We start from the raw sequence: 15,374 nt of genomic DNA, 5'->3' as shown, positions 1-15,374 counted from the left end.
GAAATATCATGATACAGATATAGATGATATACAGTAAGATAATCTAAATATTGGTAATCTTAAAATGTTCCATACTGGAGATGGCTTTTATGGATATTCTAATAAGATACATGCATGGAAAATTAAATCAATATTTGGTTGTGCAACCATTGGTTTATTTGACAAAGATCCAAAACAATTCTTTAGTAAATTGCTATTAAGTGAAAGGGTAATCAATATTTTGTAGGTAACTACATATTATATACACAGTTTTATAGTACAACTAGTAAAAGTACTTGCGACAATTCTTATCCACAACCACAAGCACTCTGTGAAGCAGACAATTTTTCAGATTGGGTACACAGACTGAGATAGCAATTTGCAACATCTTTGTTCCTTTATGCTAAAGCCTAAAAATCCGAAGGAACATCTGGGATATGAATATAGAATTAGTTGTATTAATTCACAAGTAAACATTAGTATAATAAGGAAGCCTAATACAGTGAATGACAGCTAAGCTAAGGCCACAATGATTGAAAATGCTTCAGAAGTTACATGGCAGATGTTTTTAGATTTATATTCCACCTTTCTCCCAAAAATGAGAGTTAAGGTAGCTCATGTTAACACTGAATAATCTGAATAAAAAAATCCAAACATGCACACAAATAAAATATTAACAAATTAAATTAAATAGGAAATTTAAAACATACGACTAGGAGCTAATTTGATGTAGACTCTAACATTTGATAGAGAGAAGAAGACTTAAGTATTCATCCATGCAACTGGGCACATAAATATTTCATTTAACTCAAAACATGCTATGGGAATCTGATGCAACCTTTTGATGATATCAGTCATATTATTAAATTATTTTTCCATCATAGCATCAAACAAAAATGCAGTTAAAGCGTTAATATTATAACTATCATTTTTAGAGGACCTTTCTTTTCAAATAATGGCTTACAAAACTGAAATGCTACGTTATCAATTTATCCACCATGCCTCTAACAATTGCCTTCTAACTTCGTCAATATTTATCTTTAAAGATATATATAGAGGATAGGCTTACTTTTTGTGAAGAAACTCTCCTGCTGCTACTGCAACAGGTCGATGTGCAGAATACACCAAATGATAAACATTCTCGCAGTCTTCATTGGACAAAGCTTCTTCACTTCCACTGAAAAAGTTTCAAAAATCCACTTGAATTGAGGCACTCAGTTTCAGTTTTACCATGAGCAGGAATAATATACCATAACTGATTGGACGTATCAATATGGATTCTTCTCTCTGATAGACTGCAAGAGGCTAGGCTTGACTGGGAGTGTCCATGGGGCAAATTAAGCATGCAGAACGAAGTTTTCCAAACCCTCATTTAGCAGAATAAACTTACATAAGTGTATCCGAGTCTTATTCAAAATTACATTACAACAATTTTTCCTACAAACATTAGATGCTGAAATATACAGAAATAACTTTCAAAAATGTCAAGAAAAAACCCTTACTATTTCATAGTATATACTCGAAAGTTCAAAATTTGGGAGGATATAAAGACTATCTGTGTATCCATGTAGACCAATAAGTTACAGAACAATCCCCATACTTGTGGGACAAAAACCTACAAAACGTTTATTATAACCTGGTAGGACTCTATTATAATTTTCATTTTTAGAATTCCATTTCACAAACATAAGGAAGCACAATCTCCAGATATTCTGGTTTTAAAAGACATTCATGCCCAATGAAGGTTTGTGGACTTCAAATATAAAGGACTAGATTCTGCTTCCTAGTTTTGCAAGGAGCCATTATTTCTGTAAGGGATTATCAGGCCTATTCTGATATGAAAAGCAGATCCACTTTCTATTAAACCCTTCTGCCATCAAACCTGCAAGTATTCAAAAGACCTAAAATGCATTCCATCACACTGGCACTGCAAGTTTCTCTGATGATGATGATGATGATAATAATAATACTTTATTTTTCTATCCTGCCACCATCTCCCCGAAGGGACTCGGGGCAGCTAACATGGGGCCAAGCCCAAAACAGAAACAAAATGTGACAAGTTAAAAACAATATAAAAAACTAAAAAACAGTATCAACACAACATTCAGATATAATAAACAATTAAAACATAAAATACAATATAATACCATAGATAAGGAACAGGTCATAAAACAAACAACACCATCAACTGATTAAATGGGGGCGTTCAAGTCAAAAAGTGTATGGTTTCAAGACCATTAATAAAGTGCCTGGACAAGTGTCGAAGCATTTCCTGAGATAGTTTGGGGTAGGGTAGGTAGGAAGGAAAATAAAGAACGAGGAAACAGTGTATCAAAGAGAGGGGTCTATCATGTCATTGGTTGTTCGAAAGCACACCTGACAAACCATGTTTTTATTTGTTTAATAAAGGCAGACAGGTTGTTGATGTTTCCTTTACATGGTAGAAATCACAGAATATAATCCATCCCCAATCTGTCAGCCATATGCAAAAAATCCTGCAGAAGAGAAAAAGTGGAGAACACAAAAATCTTCCTCCATCCTGTAATTTGCTTTTATGATTTATATTCTGCCCTGCAGATACTTTTCCTGAGTAACTAAAATAATATAATAAACCAATAATTCAACAATAAAATAAAAATAAAACCTTAACAGACTAATGCAGCAATGAAGATAATAAAAGCTATAAAGCACTACTGGATATTAAATTATAGCTTCAAAAGCTAACAAAACCTGTGCTTGCTCTTCGGTGCCTGGCAAGCTTCTGTGGGAAGACTAAACCATAAATGGAACAATACAGCCAGTCACATTTAACTTTAATTAGGACAGTACGTGTAATAGTTTGAAATAGGTTTTATGTCCTGATTTTACAAGGACAACTGTGGTTGTCAGTAGACCCAGCACTACTCCACAGTTAAACGAAATTATGGGAATGGCTGTGGAGAGGTGATAAGTTTGCATTACACAGAATCATACATATTCCATTTTGTAACCAAGTATTATTACCTTTGGGAAGAGTTAACACAAGGGTATATGATCAATATAAATAGAATTTGAAAGCCAAAAAGATACAAAGTCAGCTATAATGGAGCATTATGTGAATTAAGCATTGAGTTATCTTTCATTACATAGAAGAATTATATTGCTAGTAAAAATATTTCTGGCAAATTGAAATTGTACTACCTTAAAATATACTCACTGAAGTATTAGAGTAACTAATCGGATGGCTTCTACAGCAACATCATATTCCTTATCAAGTGTCATTGATACAATGCGATCCTGGAAAAAAAACCCCCACAGATATTTACTGATCATGGTGCCTCCCCTATGAAGTAAGTATGAAAAAACAGGTATTTCCAAAAAGAGAAAGTTGAGTCATAAAAGCAAGCTCTTTTATTACCCATAACAATGAATGACTAACAGGCAAGCATTTAAAAACAACCCCTCAGTTTTACACAATGGGGTGAACTATTTGCAGCCACCGGTTTAAAGACATTATGGTCTTGACTCCCCCCCCCCGCCCCGTCCCCCCCAAAAAAAGGCCTCTGAAAGTGATCCCTTTACTTCCCAGTTGGACAGGAAGAGAGAAGTGATTATGAGAAACACAGACATAGGCACGGAAGGAGGAGGCATGGAAACTGGAGAAAGGAACAGCAATATACACCACATTATTTGCAGGAAAACGCAAACACTTGGAACAACTTGAGATGAAAGATGAATGCAAAGGCAGGGTTTCTGCTGAACACTAAGATGACAAAAATAATGATTACAAAGGGCTTATATATATTTAAAGTGGGCAATGGAGACACTGAGGTAGTTAAAGACTTCTTATAGCTTGGCTTAGGTTTTAACTCATATGGATTTTGTAGTAAAAGATTTAAACCATAATTTGAAAAGGCAGCCATGAAGGAGCTTGATACGACTTTCAAGTACAAAGACATATAATTAAATACCAAGTTCAAAATAAACCAGACCATAATATTTCCACTTTCTGTGTATGATTGTGAATCCTTAATAATGAAGAAAACTGACAGGATGAAATTAAATTAGAGTCTATGAGTACCATGAACAGTCAAAAAGACAACGAGTAGGGTCTTAAGAGTTTCAACTCTCAGAAGAAAAGAAGATGATTAAACTAAGGCTCTTTTTACGTTGGACATGTGAGATAACATGACTCATTGGAAAAGGCTGTAAGAAAGAAGGATGGGATTTCAGATGAATTGAATCAGTTAAGAAAGGCGCAGTCATGAATATCTAAGACCTGAGCAAGGTGGCTGATAAACAGGGATCTTGGAGGTCTCTCATTCATAGGTGAACTGACTTGACAGCAAATAAGCATGAAACCCTCAACAAGAAGGCAGTTCTTGACAGGTAAAAAAATTCCCAACCTTTTTATATAGCATGAAAAGAATAGGAATTAGTCACAGGGTATATTTACTTCACCTGAGCTGTATTACGCTTTCACTTTTTCCACACACCCTTTTAAAAAAAATGCATAATGTGTCTTGGAGTGAAGAGAAGCTTAGACGTAGTAACATCCATAAAACACAGTAATACAGTACCATGACTATATGCATAATTTGTAACAACCAGTTTCCAATTTGGATGGAGTAACGACCAGCAATTTGTTTGAACTAGGAAGTCAATATTCCCAGTTATTTCCTTACAGCAGTCCTTGAAAAAAGATCACATACCTGAGACTCAAACATATTTATTCAAACAATGGCATACAATGCCAAATGTAGCTTCTTAGGGTTTGCATACTCTCTTTTCACTATTATTTGTTCTAATCAGTTTGTTAAGTTATCTAAATTACATGAACACTTTCCTGCATTTGTATCTGGATGTTAACAAATGTGGAATAGACTATATTGATTAATTAAATGTATTGCTACTCGTCATGAAGAGTCTTTCTGCAGAAATGCCAAAGAGAAATCTACAATTATGTGGAGTTAACTCTTGCATGCTGGACCAGCCATGTGATCCTCTTGTGCGTTGCCCACATATTGTAGTATGCTTCTAATTTGCAAGCCAACACACAGGGGAGGGGGATTGATCCTCTATACTTCTGCAGAATGACTCCTCATGCTTAATTCCGACAGGTGCAGTGAAGCAACCCTTAATCACGATTTCTAGCAAAGTGGAATAAGTTCTTGTTGAATGACAGAACAGAAATAGCAAAATCCTTCTTAATGATGTTATTGCTACTCAGAAGGTAACTCTTTCAATGGTGTAAGCTGTAAAGATGTTTCCCACAGAAGCCCAAAAGATGAGGCCTTAAGAACATATAACACTAGCTTTTAGATTTGATGTCAAGAAAATATAAAATCTTTGATGGATGTTAAAGTTTTGCCTATACATAAATCTTTTATATGCAGATGAGATAGAAATACCTGTCATTTTACTGTTGCCAAAATCACCACCTGTCTACTGTCTTGGGAATTCCATTATGATTGCCCATAAAGAAGAATAAATTTGATGCATTCAATTCCCTGAACCTTTGAAATTCAAGTTTCAAAGACTAAAGCAGTTCTCTGACCTAAATGATTTTAATGGTTTGTATAAAAATATACTGTAGAACTTGATAGATATGTCTGAGAAATCAGCCAACTAAGTTGAGCACATAATTCAGGAGTTAGAAATGAGAAAGAGTTTATGTCTCAGTTCTTGAGACAATAAACTGTAACACATGGTTAAACGTTTTATTTCTAAGTACTGTAATATGTTCTTAAAAGAAGGCCTATTTTACGTGTCCCTAGAATCTGACTTGAACTTCAGAGCAGAATATTCCCCACAAAAGCTCAAATGATTCTAAAGATTAAATAATGTGTTGACAACTATGAGTTCAAAAGAATATGAATTCAAGTCTTTAAAAAAAAAGAATACAAATCTTTCTCTTTAATGAACCAAAATTCTATTTCAATAGCAATAGGGCCATGAAGAGCAAAAATTTATTCAGAAAAAAAGATGTTGGGTAAATAGAAAATGTCCAAACACATATGCTAGCATGTTTACAGTAGGGGTGGGCAGCATGCAGGCTGCAAGACAATTTTATAATCCCCAAATGTGACTCCCAACTATTACAAAAAAAGTTTTTCAATGTCATTTTTTTTCTCTTTAAAAGAAAAGTTTCCAGTCCTTGTAAACCTTTTAATAAGCAGGTTCATATTCTTTTAAGCCACCTTGAAGCACAAATCTGCTTGTAAACAAAATGTGCAGCAGTCTTTTTTTAAAGGAAATAATGGCAGTCGTGAGGGCAAGAAAATATTTTTCATTACTTTTTTCATGATAGCATTCAAGGTATGTGTGGACAGTTGCTGGGTTTGGGAGAGTGAAAATAAGGTTGCAAGCTCCATACACTGTGGTTTACAGTTATTAGGGGATTATGTTCTGAAGAAAGTTATTAAATGTACATCTATTCTATTGTATTTTAATCTTTGTACTATGTATTTTAATATATGTATTTCATGGTGATATTTTAAATGTGCTGTGGCCTGCCTTGAACCGTGAAGAGAAACGAGTAACAAATAATTTTGATAACAACATACAGAAAGTCACAAGAGATGGGGCATAAAGGAAAAGTAAATTGCAAGAAAAGAGATATGTATTCAAAACATGAAAAATAAAAAAGAAACACAAAATCCTACTATGCTGCTAAGACAAAACAGCAGACACAGATCAATAAAGCTATTTATATAGCCTACAGTGCAGGTTAAGATATTTTTCCCCAAGTCTGAAATTTATAATATCAAAAGGAGTTGCATCACAAAACCCAACTGTAATTCACACATCATAGCACATTATGTCACACAAATTCCAAAAAAGGTTTTTAGAAAACTTTTTCAGCTAATTGAATTATAACGCTCAAAGCAACAAATCTAAAAACCCAAATTTATCCTACATATGTGAATGTCAAGACACCTTTATTGTAATAATACAAATAGCTTTAAGAAAGGTTAACTTTTATGCAGTTGTTAACATTATAAACTTAGGGTTGTTGTATGTCTTTCGGGCTGTGTGGCTATGTTCCAGAAGTATTCTCTCCTGACGTTACTTCTGGAACATGGCCACACAGCCCGAAAGACATACAACAACCCTGTGATCCCGGCCATGAAAGCCTTCAACAACACATTATAAACTTACCTTAAATCTATTTGTAAATAGCTCCAATTTGGGGAACAACTCTCTGTTGGTATACAAACTCTGCAAAGCTTTCAGACACTTCAATCTCACTTCACCTTGCTGAATAAAGAAAACTAGAATTAACTGAAACAGAACTAAATAAGCAAATCAAACAAAAACTTATTAAATATTCCTTTTAATCTAACAATAATATTTCTTAAGACTGATTATTCAACTGTTGGACTGTGACTGAATTCAAAGAGTACTTGTCTTATCACTTGTAATGGCTTTTATACTTTTAGAAAAAAAAGATACCCCATTTTCATGAGATTAAACTGCAGTACTGTCGTCTGTAGAAATCTGACAGGTGACACCAAGCAGAATGCTTTTGTTACAAGTATGACTCTTAATGTCACACTTGAGCCTTGATTCACCTTGCTCTAGCACACAAACTCCACAGCAGGTTTGAGTCTTTTTAGTTTATTAAAGATAGATAGTAAAATTTTCTTCAAAAAGCAAAAGTAAAGCACCAAAAGTCAGTTACAAATATAGTCTTGAGATATAAGTCCAGAGCTTACAAAGAATAAACAACATCCAAGGAGAGCATGACAAATTCCAAGAAACATGGATACATGGGCTGCAATATAATCCAAAGCACAGCAGGAAAACTGGAGCTTGCTTCTCCTGTAGCGAGAAAGTTGCTTTGACAACAGCTTTTCTCCGAACGCACCCCTTTTAACACTCTTTGCAAAACATGAAAGCATTTCTCTGCCCTCTCACCTCCCAGCGCCTGTTTGAAATTCTTACACTACGCCGTACCCTCAATTCCAAACGCTCAGCTCTATCTAAGGAGCCCATCCCATCAAGGTCAGCTTGCTTGTTATTTCGCTGAGACTCATTATTAAGCTGGGAACCTTCTATCCCCCCTTCCTCCGTTCCCATGTCAGTGTGCACATGGCTGGCTTCAGTAGTTTCAGGGTCATCAGCTCCAACCCTCCCTGTGGGAAACTGAACCTGCACTTTCTGTTCCTCATCTTCCAAAGCTACAGGCCTTTTGGGGAGATTCTGAACCTGAATCCCTCTTTCCTCATCAGAGTCAATCCTAGATTCAAGCTGAGTCACAACACTTAAGGGGTATTAAAGAAATTGCTAAATGATTTGGGGTAAGAAAAGTGAAGAGACAGAGCATATGAATAATGGTTTCTATAAATGAACCAAACAGAACCAATGTAATTAAACTGAATGGTCAAAACCAACATAGTTTGAAAATATCTGAGGAAACAACGTTTTCTTTTTAAATCAAAAGAGAACAAAACATAAGATTATGTTTCATCAAGATACTTAGACTACAGCATGTAACACTTACTCTGTCATGAAGTGTCCAACCAACATATTTTAAGTAACTATCATTCAGGAAGGCATCACTGTACATTTTCATCCATACTCCAATTTCTTCAATACAAACAGCTCTAATTTCAGCAATAGCATCACTGTGAAAACAGGGAGAAATAGTTTGCCCACTTTATTTTATGTGAGTGTAAAGGCGGTTCTCTAATATTCTGTAAAATGCTATATTTCTGTTTTTAACCATCTGAACATTCAACTATTCTTCTCCTTCAAAATAAACAATTCTTTCTCTCTTGCTACATCTATGTATAGAACCCCAAAAGAGCACTGCTCCTGCTTTCTAAAACCAATCTTTCCATAAATCCTTTTGCATAATTCTTTAGACCACATATCCCACCTGTATAATTGAAAACAATATCTTTTTTTTCTGCTTTCATTTCTCTTCCACTATTATCTCCTCATCCCCCACTTTATAAGCTTATTTGATCAAAGGTCTATTCTCTTAATCTTGTCCATTAATTGGTTTTACATACAAACTCAGGCATATATACCGGTAAAATAAAAATAGTTGGGTTTTTTTTTTTAATAAAAAGCAATTCAAGCTTATCATGGTTTCTTTAGTAAAATCTGGATATCTATACATTAATGAGCTTCAAAAAGTTTAAGATTTCTGCAGTATATGGATTTTCTAAATGTTTTTTCTAGGTATTCATAACTTTAGAGCCATCAGAAAATCTGTTAGCCACTTTGTTACTTAGAAAATAATGCCCTTTCTGCTCACTTACCGATATCGATGAACGAAAATACCCTTGAAAATTGAATTCATCATATTTTCAATTTCATCCTGATTTTCTTGCAGCTAAAACACAAATTATTTTTAAAATTCAAATATTTATATATCTGCATTTTTGTCCAAGTCTGCTAAGTTAAAAATTACCAATAGTCCAGAAAAACAATATGATATATTTTGATATTAAACTCTTCTCTTCTTGCATTGCTAGGCTGAGGGCACACTTAGCCATCTGCGGGCATGGCTCTATTGAAAGAGTCTACTCCAAAAGCGTTATGTATCCAGAGGCATTCCAAAACTCGTGGGAATTTTTGATCCTGGTCAGTCTTTATAATAATTTCCTAGCTGATCGGTATGCTATGTAGATGAGCCTCTGTCTATGTCATGTCTGTCTTTGTTATTAATTGTGATTGCATTGAATGTTTGTCTTGTATGTATTCTGTAATTCGCTCTAAGCCCCTTTGGGGAGATAGAGAAGAATATAAAGAAGAAGAAGAAGATGATGATGATGATTATCCTAGTTACTGAGGTTCTTGCTCTCAGATACCCTCTCCAAAACTAACTACAATGCATTTTTTTTGCACCAGAGTTAAGTGTTAACAATTCTGGATGGGGTTGCACTCCTTTTGAAGCCAAATCTTCACAGACCCTAGATGTCTGCATGACACTAGAGATGAGGACTGTCAGAACCTATTATAATATCATCTTGTTTGTATGGATCTCTGCCCACGAATCGGTGGAAATAAATCAACATCTGATAGTCCTGACTCAATTTGGCTCAGACAGTTGGTGAACGATATTGGAATGAACTTTGCAATAAACCAGAATCTTCAGAAATATTAAGCTTTGTGTCTCTTTGCAATCGCTTGAAATAAATAACCATTCTCCTTTTCTGAAATGAACATTTCCAAATGTCCACTTTATTGTGCAAAGATAGCATTCTTAAACTATAGATTTTCACACTGGTTCTTGTTAAATGCTCCAGAATTGTTTGAGAAGGGGCAGTCTATTTCAAAATAATATACCGTATATACTCAAATATAAGCCGAATTTTTCAGGCCCCTTTTCAGGCTGAAAAAAATCCCCCTCGGCTTATACTCGAGTGAGAGTTGTGAGAGTTGTAGTTCCAAACCTCTGGAGTGCTCAAGTTTGCCCATACATGCTCTAACCTGGATGTAGTTGTGTGAGTTAAAGTCCAAGAACCCTAGAGCACCCAAATTTCTCTTTGTGCGAGAAGGCGAGAGGCACGCGCATGGCGAGAACAGGAAGCCAGTGCAGTTGGCGCACTCGCCTCGCCCTTCTCGCGCAAAGAGAAGAGGGAGGTGAGAGCCGCGAATGCGGCAATACCAGAAAGCTAGCGCCGCTGCTGCATGCGCACCCGCAGCCTTCCCATTATTGGAGAGTGGCAGGCAGGGTTTGTGAAGGCAACAGCGCTACTCCTTTGGTTCCCTCTGGCTGGAAGAGGGAGGCGCGTGGCAAAAAGAAGAGGAGGATACTGCTGACGTGTGCGTCTTTGCCAATTCCATGGATTATTTACACCAGCGCCATAGTGCAGGCCTGGGCAAACTTGGGCCCTCCAAGGTTCTTGGACTTCAATTCACACAACTACACCCAGGAAAGAGCAGGTCTGGGCAAACTTGGGCCCTCTTTGTGTTTTGCATTCCAACTCCCACAACTCCCTTCAGGAAAGAGCAGGCATGGGTAAACTTGAGCCCTCCAGGGGCTTTGAACTTCAAATCTCACAATTACTAGCAGGCTGTTATGTCCCATCTATATATCTGACATGGTTCCATCCAGCAGAATCTCAATATCTATAGTTTGGTTACAGGCTACAGCTTTCAAGTACAGAATATACCCACAAACTTTAAATCCTCAGATTCCATAGGACAGAACCTGCTAATATTATGCAATAAGAGAAAGATTTTAAACATGTTAATTTTTGTTTGATAACTTCAGATGATGCTTTAGACATCATTTTTCAGAATTGCTCCTTTTCCCCATTACTTCCCATTTGCCTCTATATTATATAAATACTATAAATAAATAAATAATATATATCTTATGCTCAATTGTGATATGGTTAGTTTTGTTATCACTAGTAGCTGCTGCATTTCCTACCCTCGGCTTATACTCGAGTCAATAATTTTTCCCAGATTTTGTCGTAAAATTAAGTACCTCGGCTTATATTCGGGTTGGCTTATACACAAATATATACGGTAAATAATAAAGGAGCCCTGAGAGGATGCCTACAAGATCCTACTTCTCAGAGAAGAACTTTATACAGTATAATAAATACTTTTTTCAACTACAGTAGAGTCTCACTTATCCAACATAAACGGGCCGACAGAACGTTGGATAAGCGAATATGCTGGATAATAATAAGAGATTAAGGAGAAGCCTATTAAACATCAAATTAGGTTATGATTTTACAAATTAAGCAACAAAACATCATGTTATACAACAAATCTGGCAGAAAAAGTAGTTCAATACGCAGCAATGCTATGTAGTAATTACTGTATTTACGAATTTAAAACCAAAATATCATGATATATTGAAAACATTGACTACAAAAATGCGTTGGATAATCCAGAACATTGGATAAGCGAGTGTTGGATAAGTGAGACTCTACTTTACTTTCAGGAAGTAAACAATAACAGTACAAGAAATTCTACATCTCTTAGATTTACCTCTTTCCTTTTCTGGAGGAGGAGCTCCAACCGTTCATTGGCTCTTTTACCAATCATCTTATTTCTCTCAGCTTCATACTGCCTCTGTGTATTATCCTGATGAATACTCAGGTTTAAGGCAACATTCACAAGAGCAGTCATAAGCTTCATAGCTGAGGAAAATACACAATTAACGGTTGAGGAATTTTAATACTTGAATTCAAGTGAAATTCAAGTTGGTATTTGTTTTCCATGCCAAAATATAATAAAAGTAAAAATGTGTTTGTATGTATCGGTTTGCATGCAATTTCCTAGATGGCTCTCTCATCCAGAGAACCCTGTGAGTCTTGTCAACAACAGATCTGAACCAAATTTGACACACAGACCTCTCATTACCAACTTTGACAGGTGGGTTTTGGGAGGCAGTGACAGTGGAAAATGGGAGCTATAGTTAATTCAAGTGCAAAAAGCACTGTGAACTCCAATGATGGATCTGGACTAAACTCGACACACATACCCATCATGACCAACTTTAACTGCTGGCAGGGTTTTGGAGGGGACTGATGGGGGATGATGGGCATTGCAGTTCACCCACACACATGCAAAGTGCACTGTGAATCCCACCTATGAAAGAGCTGGACAAAACTTGGCAGAAATATACAAAATGACCAACTTTAAGTATTGGTGGGGGTTTTTTTGGGGGGGGGGATGACAAAGGAAGATGGGAGTTCACCAGTATGCAAATACCACATTCTCACCATGACCAACTTTAATTGCTGATGGAGGTTTTTGTTTTGTTTTTTTTGTTTTTTTGAGGGGGGGGGAGGGACAGACCTGGAATTGTGGAAATTATAGTTCACCCATATACAAAGAGCACTGTGAACCCCACCAATGAGGGAGCTGGACCAAACATGGCACACATGCCCACCATGACCAACTTTAACTGTTGGTGGGATTTTGGAGGGGACTGATTGGGGATGATGGGAGTTGCAGTTCATCCACATCCAAAGTGCACTGTGAATCCCAGCAAGTATGGATCTGGACCAAACGTAGCACACATACCCACCATGATCAACTTAAAGTACTGGTGAGATTTGGGGGCCAATGAGAATGGATGATGGGAGTTGAGGTTCACCCATATGTGAAAACTTCACACCCATCAGGACCTACTTTTACTGCTGACACAGTTTAGGGCAATGACAGATGATGAGTGAGCTGTAGTTTAACCACATCCTTATGCATTTTCAAATAGAACCATTCATAAAATAAAATAAAAATACCAATGACTACTTCTAATATTTATCCTTACACAATACCAAAACCGGCCATTGACAAGTACCTAAGCTAAAAAATAAAAACAAGTAATGAAATATTTAGCTTTTTCCGAATTCAGTTTAACTTGAGTACAGTTTTAATCTTGTGTTTAAAGAAAGGCGGGATATAAATAAAAATACTTTCAATATATTATCAAAAAAGCAATGGAGCCACCATGACCTGATGTATGCATCACGTCTTTCACTAGCATTTTGAAAGCAAACTAATACGCAGTGTGGATTTGTATGCTCCTTCCTTCCCTCCCCTCATGGGGGAGGAACCATTCAAAACTTTTATGTCTATATAGCAGCATAATATAGTTGGTTGTTATATACAAATGTAGCAAGCTGATTGGCTGCAACTAAAATTTGCCACAAATTAGGACATAAAAGGAGAATCAAATCATGGTTTGAGCACATCTGCTTGCCATTCCAGGACAAAATCAAACTATAGTCTGCTTTTAACGTAATATGAGAATTTCTAATTCTGTCCACTAAGAGCATATAGAAAGAGACGGAATAGGTGTGTGGGTCTGAAGTTTATGTTCAACAGGTATTTAAAAACTCAGTCTGAATCTCATTGAAAACCTCCAGTACTTTAGAAAATGAACCTACCAGCGAGTGTACTGGTATGCCTGAAAGCTCGGACCTGTGAATCAGACAAGCCAGTCAGGAGTGAGATCACTGTGTCCATCATATACTCATCATAAATGATGCTATATTGACACTGTCGTATTAAAACGCCTATAAATTCACAAAAATTCGACCGGAACTTTTTCCATTGAGGCCCAGGCATGGTAAGTGGGTAATCACCACTGTCCTGAGGGAAGACAAAATACACATACTACATTTAATGCATGTTTGGCTTTTAGCCATATTTTAGTTAGGTGCTTCTATGCTTTAAACTGCTATAGCAAGGAAAGAACTGATGTCGAAGATTTGTCCTCCTCGGAGTTTGGAATTCTACAATTCCCACACTGCCAATTTATGCTTATTGTCTGTTTAAGCAACACTAATGGATAGCTCTAAATGAAGTTTCGGATTCAGTATTTAGGCTCTCTAGCATTTGGTATTATTGGCTTATGTTCTAACGGTTTGGGCCCAGACTATCTGATAAACTGCATCTCCGTATATAAACCAGCCCAGGTGCTGCGGTCAGCGGCCTTCTCCGTGATCACCCTCCGTCTCTGGAACTCCCTCCCTAATGAATTAAAAACGGCCCCTTCCCTCCTCTCCTTTAAAAAAACTACTTAAAACATATCTTTTTATTATATATTACAATATTATTATTATTATTATTACTACTACTACTACTACTACTGTTATTACAACAGTAAGGTAACTATTTAGTATGGCAGAGATTCCCCTGCTTTTACTTCTAGTTATGGTAATTGAATTTAGATAGATGGGAAGAGGAACAAAGAAGAAGAATTTGCACCAATTCAACAAAAGTGTATCTGAGAAAAATCAAGCAGTGATAATAATTCAATATATTCACACTTTACACACTACATTTTAAAGAGAATTAAAAGTTTCAAATAATTTCTACAATGAACTGGTTTGCTGAATGATCAACAAATGTCAGACTAATCAAATAAAAAATGTTGCAAGCATTAGGATGCAAATCACTGTTTATCTAACAAATAATTAACTGCAGAATTCTTGATGTGTTCTTTAACTGCAAAAAATTCTCCCTGCATCCAAAAATAAGGCTTGAGAATCTCTTCTCCACCTTTAAATTTCTTTCTACTACTAAGGCAGAACTTCATCGGAGGATTGTATACATGTTAAATATCTGCCACTGAAAGAACTGGGACCCAGATCTTACTACTTGCGTAGTAATTCTGCATTAGGCTACCTGATTCTCACATCTTCAAGATCCCTTTCTTTCCTACAACTGTAAATTATTTAGCCAACCAGTGTAACTTCTTAGGTCACTAGACCATTCAACCTTAGAATGAAGACTTCTGGAGGATCTTCTTAACAATTTCCCCCAAAGCTGAAAACAGTACTGAATCTTTAACATCATACCTCATCAAATTCTTCAGTCATTTTCCTGATGATTTCTGCATTTTGCATGTTCCTAAACATTTCAATGCGTACAGTGCCTGTAATTAAATAAGTAAGCATAACTGAGTGTTTTACTGTATTTGAAAATGT

At 36.1% G+C, this 15,374-nt stretch overlaps 1 protein-coding gene across 3 annotated transcripts in view; it reads right to left on the bottom strand.

The window, feature by feature from the left end:
* stag1 (STAG1 cohesin complex component) overlaps positions 1–15,374 on the bottom strand; it is a 135,298-nt gene that overhangs the window by 19,454 nt on the left and 100,470 nt on the right. For all 3 annotated transcript variants that reach the window (XM_008106421.3, XM_062976459.1, XM_062976460.1), the window contains 8 exons: positions 15,246–15,322; positions 13,830–14,034; positions 11,923–12,074; positions 9,231–9,304; positions 8,465–8,588; positions 7,120–7,218; positions 3,176–3,255; positions 1,049–1,156 (listed from right to left, as the gene is read on the bottom strand). In XM_008106421.3, the coding sequence (XP_008104628.2) occupies positions 1,049–1,156; positions 3,176–3,255; positions 7,120–7,218; positions 8,465–8,588; positions 9,231–9,304; positions 11,923–12,074; positions 13,830–14,034; positions 15,246–15,322 (919 nt within the window). The remainder of the gene's footprint in view (positions 1–1,048; positions 1,157–3,175; positions 3,256–7,119; positions 7,219–8,464; positions 8,589–9,230; positions 9,305–11,922; positions 12,075–13,829; positions 14,035–15,245; positions 15,323–15,374) is intronic.

Source organism: Anolis carolinensis, chromosome 3 (genome assembly GCF_035594765.1).
Source record: "Anolis carolinensis isolate JA03-04 chromosome 3, rAnoCar3.1.pri, whole genome shotgun sequence".
NCBI lineage: Eukaryota > Metazoa > Chordata > Lepidosauria > Squamata > Dactyloidae > Anolis > Anolis carolinensis.
The sequence above is the reverse complement of the archived record's forward strand: the minus strand, read 5'-3'. Positions and strand labels throughout refer to the sequence as shown.